This window comes from Scyliorhinus torazame, chromosome 2, assembly GCF_047496885.1.
Source record: "Scyliorhinus torazame isolate Kashiwa2021f chromosome 2, sScyTor2.1, whole genome shotgun sequence".
Classification (NCBI taxonomy): domain Eukaryota; kingdom Metazoa; phylum Chordata; class Chondrichthyes; order Carcharhiniformes; family Scyliorhinidae; genus Scyliorhinus; species Scyliorhinus torazame.
The window spans coordinates 27,422,856-27,447,381 of record NC_092708.1 but is presented as its reverse complement, the minus strand read 5'-3'; the positions used below and the strand labels follow the sequence as shown (position 1 = coordinate 27,447,381).

At 44.0% G+C, this 24,526-nt stretch overlaps 1 protein-coding gene across 4 annotated transcripts in view; it reads left to right on the top strand.

Moving 5' to 3' along the window:
• The window catches only part of sec22a (SEC22 homolog A, vesicle trafficking protein), a 103,234-nt gene that overhangs the window by 50,335 nt on the left and 28,373 nt on the right, over positions 1 to 24,526 (top strand). For 3 of the 4 annotated variants that reach the window (XM_072469848.1, XM_072469857.1, XM_072469866.1), the window contains exons 3-5: positions 3,888 to 4,051; positions 8,498 to 8,671; positions 24,169 to 24,287. In XM_072469848.1, the coding sequence (XP_072325949.1) occupies positions 3,888 to 4,051; positions 8,498 to 8,671; positions 24,169 to 24,287 (457 nt within the window). The remainder of the gene's footprint in view (positions 1 to 3,887; positions 4,052 to 8,497; positions 8,672 to 24,168; positions 24,288 to 24,526) is intronic. The other variant, XM_072469875.1, reaches the window with a different exon arrangement.

Below are 24,526 nucleotides of genomic sequence, written 5' to 3'. Positions count from 1 at the left end.
GGGTCTTTTCTGTGCTGTGTGACTTTATAATCTGACTCCTTAAATAGATACTAGGGCAGCACAGTAGCACAAGTGGATAGCACTGTGGCTTCGCAGCGCCAGGTTCCCAGGTTCAATTCCCCGCTGGGTCACTGTCTGTGCGGAATCTGCACGTTCTCCCCGTGTCTGCGTGGGTTTTCTCCGGGTGCTCCGGTTTCCTCCCACAGTCCAAAGACGTGCAGGTTAGGTGGATTGGCCATGATAAGTTGCTCTTAGTGACCAAAAAAAAGGTTAGGAAGGGTTATTGAGTTACGGGGCTAGGGTGGAAGTGAGGGCTTAAGTGGGTCGGTGCAGACTCGATGGGCCGAATGGCCTCCTTCTGCATTGTATGTTCTATGTTCTAAATCTGTAAAAGCATGAAAACAAATAGTTTAAACCTCCTTTTCTTTGCAGAATAGTATGTATGGACTAGCAACCGGTTAACAATTGGAACATTAGATTCTGCATCTATCCTTCAAGGTTGAATCTTTGCTATTCTACTTAAAATACCTTGTTATGTAGCTTATTTAAAAAGTACAGAAGTGCAAAGGTCCTAGTGAAGATATAGCTAACATGATTAACACTGAGGTTGGTAGTTTTAGCAGGCAGAAGAAATGGGTCTAATATTGCAGACACAAGAAATTCCTAATTTGACCAGTTCCAAGGATAAAACTTTCAGGATAAAAACTCAACATTATCTTCCTATTAAATGGAGTTCTGAGATTATCTAAAGATTATGGTAACTTTGTGGTTCTATGATACTCTCAAGTTCAGTGTTTGGAATACTAACAGCATTACCTCGAAGTTGGATAAATCGAGTCCAAATTATGTTCCGAGTGGAATGGGACTTTCACAAGTTTTATTCCTGTGACAAGTTAACCCTTGACTATATTCTGTCTGTTTTTAATACTCTCATTGAAAGTGAAGCAGATTTGCTTCAAACCAATATTACAGCTCTGCGTCCCAAGATAACATCAGAATGCAAGTAAGGAATGTACTTTTAAATGTTTTGAAATCATCTTAATTGTTAAGTTAACATGGGCCTGTATTTCATTGCCTGGTTTCTGAGGCAAAAACCTCTTGAGTTTACCAAACAGTAATTTAAAGACATTGGACAGGATTTTCTACGGCCCCGCAGCGTGTTTCATGGTGGCAAAGGCAGCCCGCCATTGGCTGGCGGCTGGATTATCTGATCCCGCCGCTGTCAACAGGGTTCTATGCACTCCCCCGATGCCGGGAAACCCGCAGCGGGGGTACGCTGTTGGCTGGACCGGAAGATTCTGTCAGCAAAACTCCAGCCATTACTGTATATTTAGGGTCATTGATCTCCTGTAGAGTAACGAGCATATGGAAGTCAAAAGTTATTTTCTCTTCAAATGATGTTGGGCAGCACTATTGCACCGGACTTTAGAACACCAGCTCATGGCTCTGTGGAATTCTGGGCTCATGCCCACAAGCTTATCTCAGCTGTGTTGCGGCGGGGAAGTGATGCATTTTTGTTTCTTCACAAGTTGGACGAGAGCTTCAATGGTTGAGTTTTTCCCCATTCCACCTTTGTGATCTTCAGAGTAACTGAAGGCGTGCGAGCCAGTTGCCTGCTCTTTTTTTAAATGTCTTTGTTGGTTTTCACAACTTTTATGTTGCATATTTCAGTTTGTACGATTAGTTTACAGGTTTCATAGCCACACATAGTGTTTGGGAAGGCAACTTAACGAAAGACTGATGAAAAATATAGACTAAAGTACAATGAGAGAACATACAAACAAACACTGACCACCATACATATTTACAACTACTTATTTCTCCCCCCTCCCGGGCCATGGGCCCCATACAGTTGTTCTGTCTTGGCCACCCTTCCTGACGCTGGCCCCAAAGTGAGTTGCCCCAATGTTTCTGCTCTCCCTGGCTCTCTAATTGTCCTCGGGGCCCCGTCCTCTTCAGTCGTGTCCATGGCCATTTTTCCCGGGGCATTGCCTCCCCACCCCCACTTCCTCCTCCCCCTTCCTTTTATGCGCAGTTTCTCCACTGTGTCTTTCTCTGCCCAGCCACCACCACCACCTCTTCCTCTGCTTTGCTGGTTGATAGCTACGAATAGGTCTTGGAAAAAGTTGGTGAGCGGCTTCCAGTTCTTCCCGGGAGATGGAAGTCAATTGTGAATGGCGCCATGGAGGCCCGCCAACAATACTGGCATGTTCTGGGCTTACCTTAGACTGGTCGGATTCTGAATAACCTTCTTCGAGGCAATGTCCGAGGTTGTGAGGGTGGAGCCAAGCCCAAAAGTGGTAGTCTTCGGGATATAAGACCAGACAGAACTCTTTATGGAGAGGGGGGGCCGATACCCCAGCCTTTGCCTCCCTAATCGCCCGCTGAAGAATCTGCTTGGCTGGCAATCAGCAGCACCACCCAAAGCTGCAGACCGGCTGGCCGACCTGTCGGAATTCCTCCAAATGGAGAAGATAAAATTTCCATCCGTGAGCCAGAAGAGACACCAACTTGTTCCAAGGCCTCCTCTCCTTAACTGCGTGGGATTCGGGGCAACAGGATGCAGGAGAAGTTAAATTTCCTAACAAGGCAAGTGGGTTTGACACTTACATTGCCTCCAAAAAATATTGTCGTCCATTTTGATGTACGTCTTGAGGTCTGTGCACAATAATGTGCTTCAATTTCTGAAGCAACCCTTATTCACTCGCATGTTCTGGGCTCACATTGTTGGAGCACTGATACAATCTATCCTCCTGTAAGTAAGTTGGTCAATTTTCATTTTTCTGATTTCAAACCAACAGCAGTAAGACCAGCCTTTATTTCTCCTATTAACATGCAAAGTTACTTTACAATCAACCTTGAAGTTCAGAACTTGTTGACCTGCTTAAGAATCACTGTGGCAGTTTACATGATTTTCTAAAACTGAGGTTTGCTTTCACACAGCAATGCAAGGTGAGAGAAACTAGTTAAATCCTAGTTATGGAATAATGTAAAACCAATGTAAACATTTCAACATGGATTCACTGGGACATTATAGGTAAAGAGAGAGACTTAAATTGGATTTTTTCGATAGTGCTTGGACAGTTTTAAAAAATAAATTTAGAGTACCCAATTCATTTTTCCAATTAAGGGTCAATTTAGTGTGGCCAATCCACCTAGCCGGCACACCTTTGGGTTGTGGGGCAAAACCCACGCAGACACTGGGAGAATGTGCGAACTCCACACAGACAGTGACCCAGAGCTGGGATCGAACCTGGGATCTCGGCACCGTGAGGCAGCAGCACTAACCACTGCGCCACCGGGCTGCCCTAAGTGTTGAAAGGTTGACAGGTGATTCAATCTCAGCCTGCAAGATATGACGAGGTACCATGAAGTAAATACTCAAACGCATGTTTCCGTCAGTGAGTCGGTACCGCCAAGAGGGCACTGGTTTTATGACCATCTTGAAAAGAATTATTAAGGAGGTCACAGTCTTTTTTTAAAGCTGAAAAGATGGTTAGCACGTGGAATTCTCCATTGAAAGCTTCTGGTGCAGAGTCCTTAAATTCTTTAACACATGGGAGGAGAGAGGGATTCGATTCCGTGGCTCGTGGCGGGAGAACAGTGGTGCAAACCTGCTGTTTTTGTGCCGCAACAATCTGAGACTCCCAGCTGTGGTTAACTTTGTGCATTTGACCAAGTTTGATGTATGATAGAAACATGGTTTTTAAGGGTTTTTTTCCTGCTTCAGAGGAGGCAAGTGCATTCGATACATTAGCGAATTGTAGGATAGAGTAATTTTAGCAATGTGCACCATTTGCTCAATTATTCATGAACCATTTCATGACAGTAATTGTGTCACTAATTTTTGTATTATGCATAAATTAATTTGTTCTTCTTCTCCTCAGTTTTATAAGTTCATTAGGACTGGGGTATATGATGATCTGCGCTGAAAACTACCCAAATGTCCTCGCTTTCTGTTTCTTGGATGAACTGCAACGAGAATTCATTACATTATATGACACGATGCGGATAAACATTGCAGTCAGGCCATATTCCTTCATAGAATTTGGTGAGCTCGCAGGTTTCTTTTCAGTAAATGGATTAAATGATGATGAAAGCAATAATAATCTGTCTTCTAAAGTGCAAATTTGTGGAGAGGAAAGATATGAAAAGTGGTAATTACATATTACTGAGGAAGAAGCAGATAGAATTTGAAAATACGTTAATCTAATTGTATTACATGAAATATTTTTCATTTTTGTACTGTGAAGCCAGGTGCAGAAGTCACGTATTTCTCTTGTGTAGCAATTTGGGCGGGAGGGAGATTATAACAAGGAAGTCTGCTGTATAATTGAGATCAAACTATAATGTATTATCTTGGGGTATGTTGTAGAATAATGTACAATAAATAATGGGGACCATATGGCACATTAACTGAGCATATAATCCTTTGAGTTCAGCATTAAGGGGTTCAGTCCATCTCGGGCTACTGGGATAAAATCAGTCTCTCTATCTTCAACTGAGAAGGTGGGCAAGTGTCACATTTACCATCTCTAACTCTGAGGTATGCAGGTTGACTTACGCTTGCAAGATGCCCTCAGCTCCCCTCCCCACTGCCCCAGACAGCCTGGGTAAAAATAGAAACTTGCTTTATGGCAAGTGATGGAAGGTTGAAGGATATAAGCTTAGAGTGGGAAGTTATCTTAAAAGTTACTTGTTTCGCAAATTGCTGGCCAAAGAATTGCAGTTAGTCACTGCAGTGCCTTTGAAGAGTACTGATTGTTTCAAATGAAAATTGTTTTACATTCAAACTACTTCACCTTTTGGTGAGGTAGAAGAAACTGTATACAAATACAGAGGTACGGGGAAAAGGCAGGAGAATGACATTGAGTCATTATGCTTATTTGAAGAGCCGGCACAAATGATGGGCCGAATGGCCCCCCTCTGCACCATAGCAATATTGTGATGCTAAAAGTTGCGTTAAAGTTTATTTTATTGCCACGATGGAGTGTTTCCTCCTTGCTGGGCTGCTCTGGCATGGCTCCATTACAACCTCCAGTTTCAAACTGTCCCATGGGCCACTTTAGAGCAGTCCGTAAGACATAGGAGCAGAATTAGGCCATTCAGCCCATCAAGTCTGCTCCACCATCCAATCACGGCTGATTGATTTCTTATCCCCATTCTCCTGCCTTCTCCCCATAACCCCTGATCCCCTTATTAATCAAGAGCCTATCTATCTCTGTCTTAAAGACACTCAGTGATTTGACCTCCACAGCCTTCTGCAGCAAAGAGTTCCACAGATTCACCACCCTCCGGCTGAAGAAATTCTTCTTCTTCTCAATTTTAAAGGATTATTTCTTGAGTCTGAGGCTGTGGCCTTGGGTTCTAGTTTTTCCCACTAGTGGAAACATCCTCTCCATGTCCACTCTACCCAGGTCTCTCAGTATCCTGTAAGTTTCACGAAGACGCCCACCCCCATCCTAAATTCCCAACGAGTACAGACCCAGAGTCAACTGCTTCTCATATGGGATCATTCTTGTGAACCTCCTCTGGACCCTTTCCAAGGCCAGCACATCCTTCCTTAGATACGGGCCCAAAACTGCATGCAATATCGACAAAGGGTCATCTAGACTCAAAATGTTAGCTCTTTTCTCTTCCTACAGATGCTGCCAGACCTGCTGAGATTTTCCAGCATTTTCTCTTTTGACTCCAAATGGGGTCTGACCATAGCCTTATACAGCCTCAGAAGTACATCACTGGTCTCGTATTCTAGCCCTCTCGACATGAATGCTATCATTGCATTTGCCTTCTTAACTGCTGACTGAACCTGCACGTTAACTTTAGGAGAATCTTGAACTATGACTCCTAAGTCCCTTTGTGCTTCTGATTTCCTAAGCCTTTCCCATTTACAAAATAGTCTATGCCTCCATTCTTCCTATCAAAGTGCATAACCTCCACATTATGTTCCATCTGCCACTTCATTGCCCACTCTCCTAACCTGTTCAAGTCCTTCTGCAGTCCCCCTGCTTCCTCAATACTACCTGTCCCTCTGCATATCTCTGTATCATCTACAAACTTAGCAACAGTGCCTCAGAAGATGGGAAATTCCAGATCATTAATGTATATTGTGAAAAGTTGTGGGCCCAGCACAGACCCCTGAGGCACACCAATAATCACCGGTTGCCATTCTGAAAAGACCCCTTTATCCCCACTCTCTGTCTTCTGCCTGTCAGCCAATCCTCTATCCATGCCAGTATCGTACCCTTAACACCATGAGCTCTTAATTTATTTAACAGCCTCCTGTAGGTCACCGTGTGAAAGGCCTTCTGGAAATCTAAATAGATCACGGTGGCACAGTGGTTAGCACTGTTGCTTTACAGCTCCAGGGTCCCAGATTCAGTTCCCGGCATGGGTCACTGTCTGTGCGGAATCTGCACGTTCTCCCCGTGTCTGTGTGGGTTTCCTCCGGTTGGTCCGGTTTCCTCCCACAGTTCAAAGATGTGCAGGTTAGGTTGCTTGGCCATGCTAAATTGCCCTTAGTGTCCAAAGGATTTGGGTGGGGTTGCTGGGTTGCGGGGATGGGTGTAGCTGTGGGGTTAGATAGCGTGCTCCGGTGCAGACTGGATGGGCTGAATGTCCTCCTTCTGCACTATAATTCTACGCCCACTGGTTCTCCTTTGTCTAACTTCCTCGTTACCTCCTCAAAGAACTCTTAACAGATTTGTCAGACATGACCTCCCCTTGACGAATCTGTGCTGACTCAATCCTATTTTATCCTGCACTTCCAAGTACTCCGCGATCTCATCTTTAATAACAGACTTTAAAATCTTACCAATGACCGAAGTCAAGCTAACCGGCCTCTAATTTCCCATCTTCTGCCTCCCTCCCTTCTTAAACAGTGGTGTTACATTAGCCACTTCCCAGTCTTCTGGGACCCTTCCTGCCTCCAGTGATTCCTGAAAGATCACCACCAATGCCTCCACAATCTCCTCAGCTAGAACCCTGGGGTGTAGTCATCCGGTCCAGGTAATTTATCCACCTTCAGACCATTCAGTTTCCCCAGAACCTTCTTTATGATGGCCACTGCACTGACGTCTGCCCCATAATTCTCCTGGAGCTCTGGCATCCCACTGGTGTCTTCCACCGTGAAGACTGATGCAAAGTATCAATTCAGTTCCTCTGCCATTTTTTTATTTCCTATTACTATTTCTTCAACCTAATTTTCCCAGTGATCTAATGTCTATTCTTTCCCCTCTCTTACCTTTTATATATTAAAAAAATACTCTTGCTATCTTCTTTGATATTACAAGCTAGCTTGCACTCATATTTCATCTTCTCTTCCCTTATTGGTTTTTTTAATTGTCCTCTGCTCGGTTTTAAAGACTTCCCAATCCTCTGGCTTCCCACTAATCCTCACCACCTTGTATGCTTTTTCTTTTATGCTGTCTTTGACTTCCCTCATCATCCATGGGTGCCACGTCCTCCCCTCAACATGTTTCCTCCTCCTTGGGATGAATTTCTGTTGTGCATCCCGAATAACCCCCCAAAACTCCTGCCATTGCTGTTCCACTGTCTTCCCTGCTTGTCTCCTTTTCCAATCAACTCTGACCAGCTCCTCCCTCATGTCTTTGTAGTTACCCTTATTTAATTGTAATACCATTACATCTGATTCCAGCTTCTCCCTCTCAAACTGCAGGGTGAATTCTATCCACCCTTGCTACTGAAGAGGGGCAGGGTAGGGGGTTCAAAGGTAAATGTTTTTGTTCTAAAACCTGGATTCACTGCCTACGAGGGTCATGGAAGCATAGTTGATAAATAATTTCAAAAGGAAATTGAGCAGGCACTTGAGGGAAATAGACTTGGGGCTAGCTGAGCGGGTGAATGGGGCTGATAGGATTGTTGTGTGCCAGTGGTGGGCAGCCTGCGGCCTAGGGGCCAAGTGCGGCCCACGAGACATTTTGTTGACAATTGCCCACGCACAGTTGTCACGTTCTGCTGATTTCCATCCATGTAGTTTTTTTTTTCCTACCTGTGTGACTGAAGTGATTCGCACATAAAGCGAGGAGGGCGAGTGAATTGAGGAACATGCTGATTGCTCACAACATTAACTGTGAGAGCCATGTGCTCCCTCTTCGCCCAATGTATCAATATTTCTTTTGTTTTCACCATTTGAAGTTGATGACAGTTCTAATAGTATAGAAATGATTAAGCATTTTCTATAACTTATGAAATATTCGGCAAGTAGTAAATGTATTTAATCTTTCATGGGGTTATGTTTAGTGAACAAGCCTGATTTCAATCTTGTGGCCCACTAGGAAAAAGGCGGGCTACTCATGTGGCCCACTAAGTAGCTCAGGTTGCCTAACACTGTTGTACGCTGAGATGGCATTGGCTGAATGGCCTCCTTCTGTGCCATTTTGACTGAGAATCCATTTCTTTGAAATCTTCTGAATTCTATTTCTTTTTAAGAAAATAGATTTCTTTGTTCAAAAATGTGTTTGTTTTAAATCTCTAGATAATTATATCCAGAAGACCAAACAGAGGTTCAATAATCCTCGGTCTCTGAAGATAAACCTTGCTGACATGCAGACTGAGATTAAATTGAGGCCGGCCCATCAGCTAACTATGCTAGATCTTGGAACAGTAAATGGAAACGTACATGCAAATGCTGCCCCTCGCAAGGGGATAGGTGAGGCACTTCGTTTTTGGCAAGTTTCATAATTATATGGACCACAGCGGGATGTTGGCAGCTTTGCATCTCCTCTCCAAAGACCTACCCACCTGCTTCCTTATTCCCTCTCTGCTCAGCTCCTGATGACTGATCAATATGGCATCTTTAACAGAACCTTCCAAGATATTTCACAGAAACATTATCTGGCAAAAGTCTCACAGACATCACTGACTGCCTTAAGATGCTACTGAACAAATCTATCACTTTAACCAGTCTTTTAATCACCTGCCCAAATATCTGTGTGGTTTGGTGCCAATTTTTGTTTGATGAAGTTTCTGTGAAGTATTTTGAACGATTAATGTTTTACTATGTTAAAGGCACCATATAAATGAAATGAAATGAAAATCGCTTATTGTCACAAGTAGGCTTCAATGAAGTTACTGTGAAAAGCCCCTAGTCGCCACATTCCGGCGCCTGTTCTGGGAGACTGTTGCAGGAATTGAACCGTGCTGCTGGCCTGCCTTGGTCTGCTTTCAAAGCCAGCGATTTAGCCCTGTGCTAAACAGCCCTTGTTTAAATGCAAGGCAATGTTGATTTTGTGGCTCAGAGAACTTGACTTTCTCATCACTTTCCTCTCTGTTGGCATCACCATCCCACGTCAAAAGCCCATCTGGACCGTTCATACTCTTTGGCTGCAGTCCCTGCTTTGACCTATCTTCCTTCATAAGGTTCTCAAATGTTGGATGTGTAGGTCCTTGAGAGGGTGCAGAGGAACTTTACCAGAATGATTTCAGGGCTGGGGTTTCAGTTATTTTAGTTACAGGGAGAGAGGTTTTTTATTTTCCCCCTTGGAGCCAAGGTGATTGAGGGGAGGTTTGATAGAAGTGTACAAGATGATGGCAGGTTTGGATAAGGTTTTATGATCGGGCAGGTGGTAAGTGCCATGCAAACCAAATACCAAAGGGAAATTTGGCAGAATATCATTATTTTCTATTTATATTTTGCTACGAGAAGATATGTGTACTGAAGTCAGGAGCCACAAATTACAGTAAACTTTTGGAGATTTTGAATATTAAATTAAGTTAAAACATTTATTAACAAATGAAATGAAAACCTAAACACACACGATTACATTTGTGTTACGGAACATTTCCCTAAATGATTCTTAGTTGGTTAGACTCACAAATAACACTCCTTTAGGCAACGGTCCTTAGAAATATTTAATCTATACAAATTCCAGTAATATTACCACAAATCACATCCCATTGTTGCTGTGGGGACGAGATATCCCAGACCCTCGCTCTGCTATAGAAAATTCCAAAAGGTTTAAAACAAAACCTTGCTTTCTGCAAATAAAACAGATACTTTTCTGGGTTGGCTGAAAACTGCTTCATTTTCACCTGAAAGGAGTGTTTGGGGTCTGGGACAGTGTGGCAGGAGGAGGTGAAAGGAGGGGGTTGCATTTCCTGTGCTTGCATGGAAAGGTGCCATGGTAAGGGGAGGGCGTGTCTGGTGTGATTGAGGTGTGGACTAAGGTATCATAGAGAAATTGTCCCTTGGGACTGCTGCAGGGGGAGGGAAGTGGTTGGTGGTGGCAGAAATGGTGCAGGATGATTCATTGCATATGGAGAGTGGAGCAGTAGCCGGTGCTCTTTGTCAAAGCCACCCAGAGTTGAAACGTTGATTCTGTTCTCGATCCACAGATGCTGTCAGACCTGCTGAAATGTTCCGGCTTTTTCTGTTTTTGTTTCAGATTCCAGCATCTGCCGTAATTTGCTTTTATCCTTGGTAGATATGATTGGCGTTCCCACCAATTTCCAAGCTTAAGATAACAGTTTGTGCACTGCACAGTTCCAACTCGGAAGCAGCATTAGGCCAATGACTGGAAGCGGCAAGAAACTTGCTTTATTTTGTATGCCAGGTGAATGATTTTGTTCGAGTGGACTAGTGATGAGAAAAATGAAAATAAAGGACACTGGCTCTCTGCTCCATCTACTTGAGACTGAGCTTTCAACAACATTGTCTATCGTATTTTTAATGTTGTTTCGTGTCGAATTTCATTGTAGCACTTCTGTGAAGTGTCTACTTTGGAAATGCAATACAAATGCAAATTATTGGTGTAAAACACACCAAGGCGTTTCATATGAGTGTTAGTTGACAAACTTTGGCACTGAGCCATATAAAAATATAATAATCTTTGTCACAAGTAGGCTTACATTAACACTGCAATGAAGTTGCTGTGAAAAGGCCTTAGACGTCACATTCCGCCGCCTGTTCGAGTACACTGAGGGAGAATTCAGAATATCCAATTCACCTAACAGCACGTCTTTCGGGACTTGTGGGAGGACGCCAGAGCACCCGGAGGAAACCCACAGGAAGAACGTGCAGACTCCGCACAGATAGTGACCCAAGTGGGAATCAAACCTGGGACCCTGGAGCTGTGAAGCAACAGTGCTAGCCACTGTGCTACCGTGCTGCCATAAAGAAACAATGGCCAGGTAGCACAGTGGTTAGCACTGTTGCTCCAGGGTCCCAGGTTCGATTCCCGCTTGGGTCACTGTCTGTATGTAGTCTGCACGTTCTCCACGTGTCTGCGTGGGTTTCCTCCGGGTACTCCGGCTTCCTCTCTCAAGTCCCGAAAGACGTGCTGTTAGGTGAATTGGATATTCTGAATTCTCCCTCAGTGTACCCGAACAAGCGCCGGAATGTGGCGACTAGGGGCTTTTCACAGTAACTTCATTGCAGTGTTAATGTAAGCCTACTTGTGACAATATAGATTATTATTATGAGGACAGATGAACAAAATATTGGTCGAAGGGGTAGATTTTCAGGAGTGTCTTTTGAAAGGAGAACATTGGTTGCCGAGAGGCTCAGTGAGGAAGTTGCCGCTTGGTATCTGGAGGTCTTTCAAATTATGTCAACAATTTACCTCCTTTGTTTTGCATTGGTCAATATATTGCCTTTTATTTTTTCTTTATTTTAACACAGTCACTAATCCATTCAATGTAATCTAGTTAATGATAGCAATAAAATAGCGCTCAGAAAAATTTGATAGTGATATGATAATCAACGGGCTTAAAAAAAGTCAAGGGAGCAAATTAAATTCCTTTGGCTCTAAATGTATTGAGTGAGCTGAAGGCATTAGATTTGTATGATTGATCCTGTTGTCAAGTTCTGAGGTTATCCAGATGTCAAATCCTGTGGTGTATTTTTAGTAAGAGCTTTAACAGGACTTGCACGGTGCTTTGTACTCTCCAGTTTAAAAAGATAGACTTTTTAATTGTGATCACTAAATATCTGTAAGAACAACCTTAGCCGGGAAGGGATGTGACCCCAAATCTTTGTCTTGCCTGGCAAGGAAAACTTTAGTTAAAGCTCAGCATATGCAAACAGATAATCATCAGTAGATATGGATTGAGAACTAATCATCTGCATTGAGCATTAAACTTGTGCTGACATTACACAAGGGGTAGTGTTACGTTCTCAAAATTATGAATATTTGTGGCTAGCACTGGAATTTGCTCGCTTTGCTCAGGTGTAGGGACGAGTGAATAGAGTTGTATAAATCCATTCTCTTACTGTTTGGTTAGCAGTGCAAGTGGATAAGTTTAATTTTAAGTCCAATCTCAAGTCTTTTGGTTGTTTGAAGTGGGGTGGAAAGCAGTTGCTGGAAATTATGATGGCTTCTCCGCTCATTTAATACTGTGGTGAGGAGCTTCAAACTCTTGTTAATTTTATTGGTATTTTTGAGCTGTTTCTGACTTGTCATCTTTATAATCTAATAATTGGAATATAAAGACACAGGGTTTATGCTGCAGCTATACAAAACCTTATTTAGACCTCACTTGGAGTCACTGTGAGCAGTTCTGAGCACCACACCTTAGGAAGGCCTCGGAGGGAGAGCGACGCAGGTTTACAAAAATGATACCTGGACTACAGGGGTTGAGTTATGAGGAGAGAATACTCAAAATAGACTTGTTTTTGTTAGAATTTAGAATGTTAAGATTGATTGAAGTATTGAAGATATTGACAGGAAAAGACAGCGTAGATAACGTTTTTTTTTTCTCTTTTTTAAAAAAAAATAAAAAATTTAGAGTACCCAATTCATTTTTTCCAATTAAGGGGCAATTTAGTGTGGCCAATCCACCTAGCCTGCACATCTTTGGGTTGTGGGGGCGAAACCCACACAAGCACGGGGAGAATGTGCAAACTCCACACGGACAGTGACCCAGAGCCGGGATCGAACCTGGGACCTCGGCAGGGTAGATAAAGTTAAACTATTTCCACTGATTGGAGATTCTAAAACTAGGGGACGTAGTCTAAAAATTAGGGCTAGACCGTTCAGGAGAGATGTTAGGAAGCACTTCTTCGTTCGAAGGGTGGTACAAACAGGAATTGATGCGAGATCAGTTGTTAATTTTAAATCTGAGATAGATAGATTCTTGTTAAGCAAAGACATTAAGGGTTATGGGGCAAAAACAGGTGTGTGGAATTAGGTTACAGATCAACCATGATCTCATTAAATGGCAGGGCAGGCTCGAGGGGCTGAATGGCCTACTCCTGCTCCTATGTACCTTAGTCTGAATTTCACTGAAGCTCATTCTGTGTAATGAGTGCGACTTCCTAACTTTCTTGGACCACTCTGAGCACCTACATTTAAGCAGAGTGTGTTGATTGGGATTGAGAGAGAGCTTCAGCAGAATCAGTCCAATTTTGGAGATCCACATCTCTTGACAACTGCAGGCATAGTACATCTGATGCTTCCTGCATCAGTGAAGGCCCACAGTCCAATCCACCTAATCGAGGGAGAATGAGTGTTCAGGTCATGGAGTGAGAACAGAAGATAAAGGCAAACTTATTGGGTGAAATTCTTCCAAGCCCCCACTGACATGTTCGATGTTGGGCATCGGGGGGAGAAAATCGAGAAGATCGAGGCATGCCCAATAATCAGTTTCATACCGGCTTGAATTTACAGCGGGATCTTCCGCTGGTGCCTGCCTTGGCATCTTGGGGAAACCTGCGGGAGGCCGGTGCGAGCCTCATTTGCACCCTGTTAATGAGATATAGGCCTGACGACTTCCCACCACATTCTCCGTGGAGCCGATGAGAAAAACACCAGTGTGAAACATGTTTGGAACAACGTGGCCTGCAGGTGTCGAGACTCATCTGGACAATGTCTGGGGCCGCCTCCAGAGTTCAAGTTGGAAGCTGCCCGCCCGCAACCCTGGACACCGGAGCACCACAGCGGTGGGTTGGGGAGCATCTGCAGGTGAACCTTCTAGATTAGGTGGGCTGGGGGCAGTCCATCAGAATGTTCCTGGAGATCCATCTTCATTTTCAGGAGGTCCCACCAATGGTGTGTCAGTGATGTTGGACACCATTTTAATATGACACCCGCGGACAAGACAACAGACTACACACCATCCCATTAAAGGGATGCAAATGTGGTTCACGTGGCCGCTGCAGCGGCAAACACTGCACATTCCCGCACTTTGTCTCAAAATGGGAGAATTCTACCCATTGTTTCTTTGCTGGACCATGATTATGATGATGTGGAGATGCTGGCGTTGGACTGGGGTGAGCACAGTACGAAGTCTTACAACACCAGGTTAAAGTCCAACAGGTTTGTTTCGATGTCACTAGCTTTCGGAGCGCTGCTCCTTCCTCAGGTGAATGAAGAGGTATGCTCCCGAAACACACATATAGACAATGGTCGCATTCCTAGCATTGTTTGGCATCTTTGAATTTGTCTATATATGTGTATCTGGAGCATACCTCTTCATTCACCTGAGGAAGGAGCAGCGCTCTGAAAGCTAGTGACATCGAAACAAACCTGTTGGACTTTAACCAGGTGTTGTAAGACTTCGTACCATGATTATGATGGCAGCAAAGGGGAGGCGAATGGGGAAAAGTACTATATGCTATGTCAAATTTTCCCTTTGTTCTTGCTCTCCCCTGCTGTGTTCTTGGTGTCCGTCATGGTAAAGTCAACATTGCCACTCACTCATTCTCATATATCAAACTGAAAGGTCACTTGCAAGCATCTGTAGTTACAGTAAGTAGTATCCCTAAATAAAAATGCTATTTTCATGTTCTTAATATTTTAGGAGATTCTATAAAGCTACGTCTAAAAGTAACAATGGATAGGCGTAGAGACAATCACACTGACCTTGACTTCTCTCCATTAATCATTTTATCACTTTTTAATGTTTCAAAAACTTCCGATGCACTCACTCAGTAATTCAAGATTGACATTTACATTCCGCTGAATCCATTGTCTCTCTGTTAGTGCATTGGACTTTGAAGCTATCAAATCCCACTTTCACACCTGTACTTGTTGGGTTATGCTAAAAGGCAGGTGCAGTGTCCCTGATTCAACAAGCAAGCTAACACATTTAAATTATGGAAGCATATAGGGATTGGTTGGATCTGACCTAACTTGGTCAAACACATTGAGGCTGATTTGGAGACCCAGAATGGTGTCCAGGTAGAAACATTTCCAGTCACTGCTTGTTACTTGGATGAATATCTTGTTTGTATTGCTTTTGGAAACAGCAGAGAGTGAGAAACATGTGGCTGGATTTTTAGCCCCATCAGATGTGGATGGAGCCAAAGGTTAGCCCCGCTGGCCAGCATGCTGGTCCCCCAGCTCCATCTCAGCTCATTAAGGGCTCAAATCAGACAAATCCCCACCGGTGACATGGCCTATTTTGGTGCCCGAAGGTTTGTCAGTGGCAGACCAGCCTGGCTGTAAAAGCAGTCACAGACTGCTCTGAGGAGGGCTACTGCAGCCACCCCACCCACTACACTGGCTGCTAAATCTATTTTATAATTAAAGATTTAGTAAAGTTGGAAAAAGGGCATCTTTCTCTTGAAGAGTCACTCTCTGGTAATTACTTTTCATTACAGCCTGCTGCTCCTCTTATTATGGGCCAGGGTTTAGAGAGCCCTAAAGTGTATCATGGGGTTCACCTGACCCACAACTTTGAATAGATTGTGGTTATGGGGAGCACACGGCCCTACTCTGCAGGTGTAATGCAACAGAAATCTACTGTACTTTAAAATTAAAACACTTTATTTATGAAACCAGTTAACACTTTATAAACCGACAGTAAACATCTTAACAACTATCAACACCAATAAATCCTCCAAAGAATATCTCTTAATCTTTCCTTGCAACATCCATAAGACAAAAAGAACCCCCTTTACAGAAAGACATCAGGTTTAACTTCACTACTGAGAACAGTTACCACTTTGAAATAACCAAATGAACATTCTTTAGCTTGCAGAGATTCATGCACATCTTGCTGTGACTGCAGCTTTTCCAAATCTAAAACGAAACTAAAGCGAAAGTAAAAGCAGGCAGACAGCCCAGCTCCACCCACACTCTGACATCACTGATAAACACCCATTTCTTAAAGGCATACCCACTACAGCTATTTTTATAAACACCCATTTCTTAAAGGTGCTCTCACATGACACTCTCAAGTGAGAAGATCTTCCAACTTTGAGAGCACGGCCACTATCCTTAACTGGATGGAGAACCATCTCTATGCCAATTAGTAGGGCACCCCCATAAAAATCAGAATGAATAACTGTTCTTCCCCTCTCTGAGACAATTTCAGTACATGGAAATGCTCCGGACTTCAGTTCCCTGTGCCCTGAGGGAAAATTCACCCTGTGGTTTTTGGAACACAAACAAATAGTCCTTGCATCCACACCGCCAACTTCTGCCATCTTAATAAATAGGGAGAAAAAACAGGGAAGGATTTCTTGATTTGTCCTAGCAAGCTGCTCACCCACTATGTTTTTGCAGGAGCATTGTGTGGTAGTCGGTATTAGGAGTATTACGGTACCCTGAATAATGCCATTGGTGTGGGAGGTACCTGAGACTGCTATTTTCATTGGTGAAGCCTGCCTGCTGGTTCCGCCCAGTAAGGCGGAGTATAAGAGCCTGAGTCCCCCCAGCAGCTGCATTCTGTACCTGCGCTGCTGGGGAAACATCTAGTGCAATTGTCTCCAATCTCGTCTCAGGAGTTATTGATCAAGCATCACATTGCTAATTGTATGTATGGTGAATCTGCTTTGAGGAATATGTAGACCCATTGATTTGGCCAAACCTGTTAAAATCTGTTTTTCTCAGTCAATGTGGAACTCCAACAAGCTAACGTCGGGAAAGTGGTGATCATGTTATAGTTCGATTCAGTGAAGAATAGAAAAGGGAAAAGGAAAATGAAGGGTAAGAGCACCTGACTAGAGCAAAGCAAATAATAGCGAGGTAAAAAACAATTCTTGCCCATTTTATATAGAAGAACAAAAAGGATAACTACAGTCAGATAAATGTTCAAACGTGAAATAGAATGGATAAAATTCACTGCATGCCATGTGACAAAGGAAATGTAAGCAAGATTAGAATTCCATAGGAGTCGGAGTAGATGGTGGCGTAGTGGTATGTGCTGGCCCAGTAATCTTGGGACATGGGATCAAATCCCACGACTAAGTGTGGGGGAATGGCAGAGCTAATAACAGCAGTAAAATCTGTCCAAAGGGCCAAACCCCCCAAATTTAGGGATTATTTGGGCATTACCAGCCCAAATAACTTAATGACAATAGATGAAAATTGCATCTTGAAGGCATGGGCACTTGCAAATTCCGAGCCGCGAACAGCCTTCAATGGACCAAATCAGTTTTTGGGTCATCTGCAAACTTCCTGATCATACCTCCCACATTCATGTCTAGATCATTAATGTATGCTACAAACCGGTTCACCACTGGACACTGGCTTCCAGTCGGAAAAACAATCTTCGAACATCACCCTCTGCCTCATTTTAGATCTAAATTGCCCTGGATCCCATCGGCTCTCACCTTTTTGATCAGTCTCCCTTGTCAAAAGTCTTACGTCCATGTCGACTGTATCAACTGCACTGCACTCATTTGTACACCTAGTCACTTGTTAGACATGATCTCTGCCGATAAAGCCATGCCAGTTATCTTTGATTAATCCTTGCCTCTCTACAAGTCAGGATTAATTCTGTCCCTCAGAATGTTTTCCAATAATTTCCACACCACTGATGTTAGACTCACTGGCCTGTAAGTATCTGGCTTTGTAACCTGCCTTCTTGAATAGCGGTGCCATGGTTGCATACAGTATTGAGTAACCCATTAAAGGAAGACTCTGAAAGAGGTACCAGGATGGGGAGTATGGGGTACAGGAGTTACACCTATGAAGTGACATTGGAGAAGTTGAAGTATTTTTTCATATCGTAGCTGCATAGTGTAAGTGGTGCCCTGATTTTTTTTTTTTTTAAACCCTTCAGGATTATATTGGTACATAGTGATTGCTTCCACTTGTGACACCTTTGAGACAGCCAGAAGAATCAAAGGGATGTTTGGTGTATGAAATTCTGTCACAGTTAGTGAAGCAGAGTTCGTTATTTTTTTTTGACGAGAGATAAGTTACTTGAATGACTGTCATGTTGAAAGGTGCAAGCAGGAGAGGAAGACTGGAAAAAAAACTAAAGCGTGTATTGGCCGTGTTTCTTGAGTGGTAATGTTCTATGACTGACTTACTGAATCATCTAATGCAACGCCATCTGCAGTGCAGATTGGCATGAATGCCTTTTCTATGTTGTGTATGTCATAGAATTGTGTTATGGTTATTTGCATGTTGCATTCAAACTGTTTTTCTGTTTCGTTCCTGCTAACTATTTTCTCAAATGAAGTGGCTGTTTGCTCTTTAAGCTGCAAAGTCCTTTCACGTGTCGGTGATGTTTTTTAAAAATGTTGCCATTAAGAAAAATCTATCCAAGCTATTAAGCATTTCTCGCAATTAGTCATTTCAAATACAGTTCAACCATCTACTGAAATGTGGAACAGTGAGAGTTGAAGTCAGATGTCTATGCTGTTCTGGGTTGATGTTTGTGCTGGGAAGTAGATATTCAGCCCCACGAACCTGCTATGTTACTAGTCACTCATTATTAACCCAATCTGCACAAAATGTTTAATGTTTTGCTGTGGGTCCTTGGAAAGGAAGGTCAAGTGGAAATGAATGATCCATTTTACACCCGTGCATCTGGGGCAAATTGTAAAGTTGTGCTCTGAAGTCATCTGCTGCAGATGTTGCCTAATGCAGAAAATTTGACACTTACAAGAGCCTATGTTGTTTCTCTCTCTCTCTCTCTCTCCCCCGCCCCCTGCAACAAGTCACTCTTAATGGTTAGTTGCTCCTGAATGAGTCAATGCATTGACTATTGGCAGATTGTAAGTTCTGCTTTGGAATTCCCTCCCTAAACCTCTCCATATATTTCTGCCCCTCTTCCATCCTTCAAGATGCTCCTTAAAACTTTCCAAACCTTTAGACATCCTGCGTAGTATATCCTAATGAGATAATGGTGCCAAATGCTAACACTCCTTCAAACTACCTCTGGGCATTCATTAGAGGTGTGGTATAACAGGTGTGGGGGCAGCACGGTAGCACAGTGGTTAGCACTATTGCTTCACCGCTCCAGGGTCCCAGCTTCAATTCCTGGCTTGGGTCACTGTCTGTACGGAGTCTGCACGTTCTCCCCATTTCTGCGTGGGCTTCCTCCCACAATCCAAAGATGTGCAGGTTAGGTGGATTGGTCCCACTAAATTGCCTCAGAGTATCCAAAAGTTAGGTGGGGTTGCTGGGTTACGGGGATAGGGTGGAGGTGTGGGCTCAGGTAGAGTGCTCTTTCAAGGGCCGGTGTAGACTCGATGGGCCGAATGGCCACCTTCTGCACTGTAAATTCTATGATTCTGTGATAACAAGACCGACATGTATTTAAACGGCACCTTTAATGTAAATTCCTAGGCACTTCACAGGTGCATGAAGCACAATTTTACATTGAGTCACAATTGCGCAGTGACCGTGTAGCATTGCAGGTCCAATTTTACAGTTGATTGCTCAGCTTCAGAGGAAAATTATCTGCACGGAGTAATCTAACAATGAAGTAAACAATGTAAACTTTTCAGGAAATACATGACTATAAAACATTGGAGGATACCATCAGTAATTTATTGGTCTGATGCAGCATTTTGGGAACTTTATTAGCTGAAAGGTGCTGTATAAATTCAAGCTGTTGCTGTGGGATAGGCAATTGCTCTGCACAAGCCTTCCTTCTCATGCTGTCACTACAGGTTCTGGGAACTACGTAGCTATTTAAAGGGAAGTGTCTCCAGACATGGTTGCCATATCATTATCTTTATTAGTGTCACAAGTAGGCTTACATTAATACTGCAATGAAGTTACTGTGAAAATCTCCGAGTCGCCTCACTCCAGCGCCTGTTCGGGTACACAGAGAATTCAGAATGTCCCAATTCACCTAACAAGCACCTCTTTCGGGAATTGTGGGAGGTAACCGGAGCACCCGGAGGAAACCCATGCAGACACAGGGAGAACGTGCAGACTCCGCACAGACAGTGACCCAAGCTGGGAATCGAACTCGGGTCCCTGGTGCTATGAAGCAACAGTGCTAACCACTGTGCTACCGTGCCGCCCCTAGGGATATTGTACACAAGGAAAAGAAAATCTTATCTACCGTCGGCAAGTACAGCTATAATATTTACGTGTTATATAACATTAAGAGCAACCTAGCCTGTGTCAGTGATTACGCTCCATTAAACCTCCTCCTACCCCCCTTCGTGCAGACACGATGGGCCGAATGACCTCCTTCCGCACTGTAGATTCTATATTTTTCTATTCTTTCCCCGCTTAAGAGCTTATCTGGCTTCTGTGCTATTTGCCTCAACTCCTTGTGGTGACGAGTTTCACATTCTAACCACATTCTGGATGAAGACATTTCTCCTGAATGCTGTATTGGATTTATTGGTGACTAGGAAATATGAGAGAATTATCCATTTAAGAAGAAATACCTTGTGGATTAACTTCCCACGACACATTCCGTAGTTGGGGAGATGAGGCGGGTCTGGCTGCCAAGTTAATGCCACGATAAAATCGACATCAAAAGGAGCCAAGACTGCCCAACACCATTGTGACCATCGGAGGAAATTGTCCTTCAAATGCAGTGGACTGAAAATGGCTAGGTGTCTGACATGAAAGGGAAGGAAATTAAAAAATAAATGACTTTCTGTCAGGAAACAACCAACTTAATAGCCTCGGAACTTGTAACTTGGAGTTGCTGACTGTTACGGGCAGGGAATTGAATAGTGTGTCGAGTTCGTCATTAGGTGCTGCCATTTCACGGGATGGTGCTTCGGTCAAGGAGCAGAAAATCCTATCAGATTTCTGTGTTTTAAACAATTATATATGTTAATAGACCATTTACATTCAGAGTATTCAAAGTGCACATGAATAAGATGTTATCTCAACCATGGAATGAATGCCTTGCTGCTTGCTGTATTCTGTCTGTTCAGTGAAGCAGCACTACCGATATGCTTCGTGAAGTTTTTATTAAGATGCTTGCCTTTTTTCCCCATGGGTCCCCTGGTCTAAATATCAACTATGGGCTGAACATAGTTTGTTCTCCCAAGCTGCAGCATAGATAGAATCATACAGCACAGAAGGAAGCTATTTGTCCCATCATGCCTACACCGGCTCTTTGAAAGAAGTAGAGGTTAATGGCAGGTTTTAGACTCGCGAGATGATGATTTGTGCCGTGGTGGTCAATTGGATGTTAAGCATTGTCTCCTGGGACTCAGGCGCCCCACTCTGGCATGGCAGTCCCTTTACTGCTTTCGCTGCAGAGAGCTACGAAGGTGCACAGTCCACTGGACTATTTTCTCTGGGCCCTCTTCTTGGCCGACTGAGCTTTTAGTTTCTGCCAATCTCTTCCAAAAAGCCTCCAGAGGTCAGGGCCCTCAGCAACTGTCTCCCAGTTGTCAGTGTCAATGTCCGCCATCTTCATATCTCATTTGCAGATGTCCTTGTAGCAGATGTATGGACACCTAGGAGGTCATGACCCAGTGGCCAGTTCACTGTACAGAAGGTCTGTGGGTGTGCAGCTGCCATCTATCTGATGAAAGTGGCTGAACCGCTGCTGACATCGTTGGCTTAGCAATGTACCGTGGCACAGTGGTTAGCACCAGCCTTACAGCTCCAGGGACCCGGGTTCAATTCCAGCCTCAGGCGACTGTCTGTGTGGAGTTTGCACTCTCCCCGTGTGTGCGTGGGTTTCCTCCGGATGCTCCGGTTTCCTCCCACAGTCCAAAGATGCGCGGGATAGGTGGATTGGCCATGCTAAATTGCCCCTTAGTGTTAAAAATGTTAGGTGGGTTTGCGGGGATAGGATGGAGGCGTGGGCTTAAGTCGGGTGTTCTTTCCAAGGGCTCGTGCAGACTCGATGGGCCAAATGGCCTCCTTCTGCACCTGTAAATTCTATGATGTGTGTTGATGGAAAGTCGTACCTTCCAGGACCAAACTGATGACCTTGTCCTGCCAAGAGATGCCGAGGGTGTGTGTGGACAGGAAAGGTGGTAACTGTTCAGCTTTTCCTCCTGCCTAGCATGTGTTGTTCAGGTTTCGCCACTGTAGAGACGTGTGCTGAGGATGCAGGCTTGGTAGACTTGCAGTTTGGTGTTCTCGATCAGGTTGTTGTTGTTCCACACTCCTCTTACTCAGCTAGGATACAGCAGCTGCAGCTTTTATGATTCCATGGAATCCCTACAGTGCAGAAGGATGCCATTCGGCCCATCGGGTCTGTGCTGACCCTCTGAAAGAGCACTCTACCTAGGCCCACTCTCCAGCCCTGTCCCTGTAACCGCACCTAACCTTCACATCTTTGGATACTTTAGGGGCAATTTTAGCACGGCCAGTCCACCTGACCTGTACACCTTTGGATAATGGATTGAAAAGCGGAGCACCCGGAGGAAACCCACATAGACATGGAGAGAATGTGCAAACTCCACACTGACAGGCCAGAATTAAACCCGGGTCCCTTGCACTGTGAGGTTGCAGTGCTAACCACTGTGCCGCCATGCCGTGTGTTGATTTCAGCATTGAGTCTGTCCATTTGCCAATACAGGTGTTCTCCTGTATGGAATGTGAGTGACATTGACAGCGTAGAGCAACTCTCTCTGCTCTATACTTGGCTCAGCGTTGGAAGAGCTGTCTAATTAATGCCATTCCCCTGCGCTTTCCTGTAGCCCTTCATTTTTTTTTCTTGTTAATATGTATCCTACCCTTTTGAAAGTTATCATCCAATATGCTTCTACCAGCCTTTCAGGCAGTGCATTCCAGATCATAACAACTTGATGTGTTTCTAAAAAAAAAAGGAATTATTTTCATCGCCCACGGCTTCTTTGCCAGTTATCTTGTATCTGTGTTTTCTGGCTACCAACCCTTCTGTGAGTAGAAATCCTTTCTCTGTGTAACTGCAGCAAGCAACCTTTTCTCTTTACCCAGTCGCTGACATTAAGCAAACTACACGCAACAGATGGTGAATGATACGGTGCCTTTTTTTAAAAATTCAAACAATTTTCCATCTTTATCCTGATTAAACCATTAGTGGTTCTCTGGTGGATTAGAGTTCATCGTCCAATTAAACATTTTTCATAGGTGGTAAATGTTGGCCTGCGAATTGCTCATGGGGGCATCACAGCCAAATGCAGTCCTGTCTAATGCCCAGCGTAGGTCATTGGCTAGTGATTAGGAGCAGGGGTCTAGTCAAATATCTGCTTTTGCCAACAATTTCTGCAGCACGGCACAGTGGTTAGCCCTGCTGCTTCACAGCTCCAGGGATCTGGGTTCAATTCCGGCCTCGGGAGACTGCCTGTGTGGAGTTTGCACTTTCTCCCCATGTCTACGTGGGTTTCCTCCGGGTGCTCCGGTTTCCTCCCACAGTCCAAAGATGTGCAGGTTTGGTGGATCAACCATGCTAAATTGCCCCTTAGTATCCAAAAGATTAGGTTGGGTTACGGGGATAGGGTGGAAGTGTGAGATTAAGTAGGGTGCTCTTTCCAAGGGCCGGTGCAGATTCGATGGGCCAAATGGCCTCCTTCTGCACTGTAAATTCTATGAATTGCCTCGATTGAGAACAACATACTTGGCACCAAATGGGAATCAAATCTGGTGCTCTGTAATGCAGATAGCCTACTGAGCCATTGGGGAAGTTGGTACTAATGGGAATTTTTAAAAAATCACGAATGGGATGGGGGCATCGTTGGCTGGGCCAACATTTATTGCCCATCCCAAATTGCCCTTGAACTGTTGTGCCATTTCGGAGGACATTTAAGAGTCAACCACATTGCTATGGATCTGGAGCACATCATTCCTTAAAGGACAATTAGTGAACCAGATGGATTTTTACAACAATTGACACTGGTTTCATATTCCAGATTTTTATAATTGCAATTTCACCATCTGCAGTGATGGGATTCGAACCCAGGTTCCCAGAGCATTATTGTGGGTCTCTGGATTACTAGTCCAGCAACAATACCACTGTGCCATTGCCTCTCCCAAATGTACAAGCTAAGCTAGTGATTGAAATATGTGGCTAGATTCATGTTGCCTTTTCTTTTGCTTTTGTTGCCGCCAGCCCCAAATCAGCGACTGGAACCAGTGACGCTGCCGGGAATCGTATCTTGTTTACTATGTGTGCTGTGTGCAGCTTTAAATCTAATCCGTGGGTTTCATGCAATGGAAAACATGTTTCAGGTGAGAGGCGCAATTTGTGAGCATTCTGCAATGACGTTTCCTCGAGTTGCTATGTCTAATTTTGTTCCTGAAATTCAGATTTTACTGCGTGAAATAATCTTGCATGAATAACTCTTAAATACTGATAGACTGGCGTAAAGAACACACTATGCCAGTTTGTAGCAGCAGCCCCCCCCCCCCGTAAAGAATTTCCAATGAGGTGATGAGTGGTGGTCTCCAGAGATGGAGGGAGGGAAAAT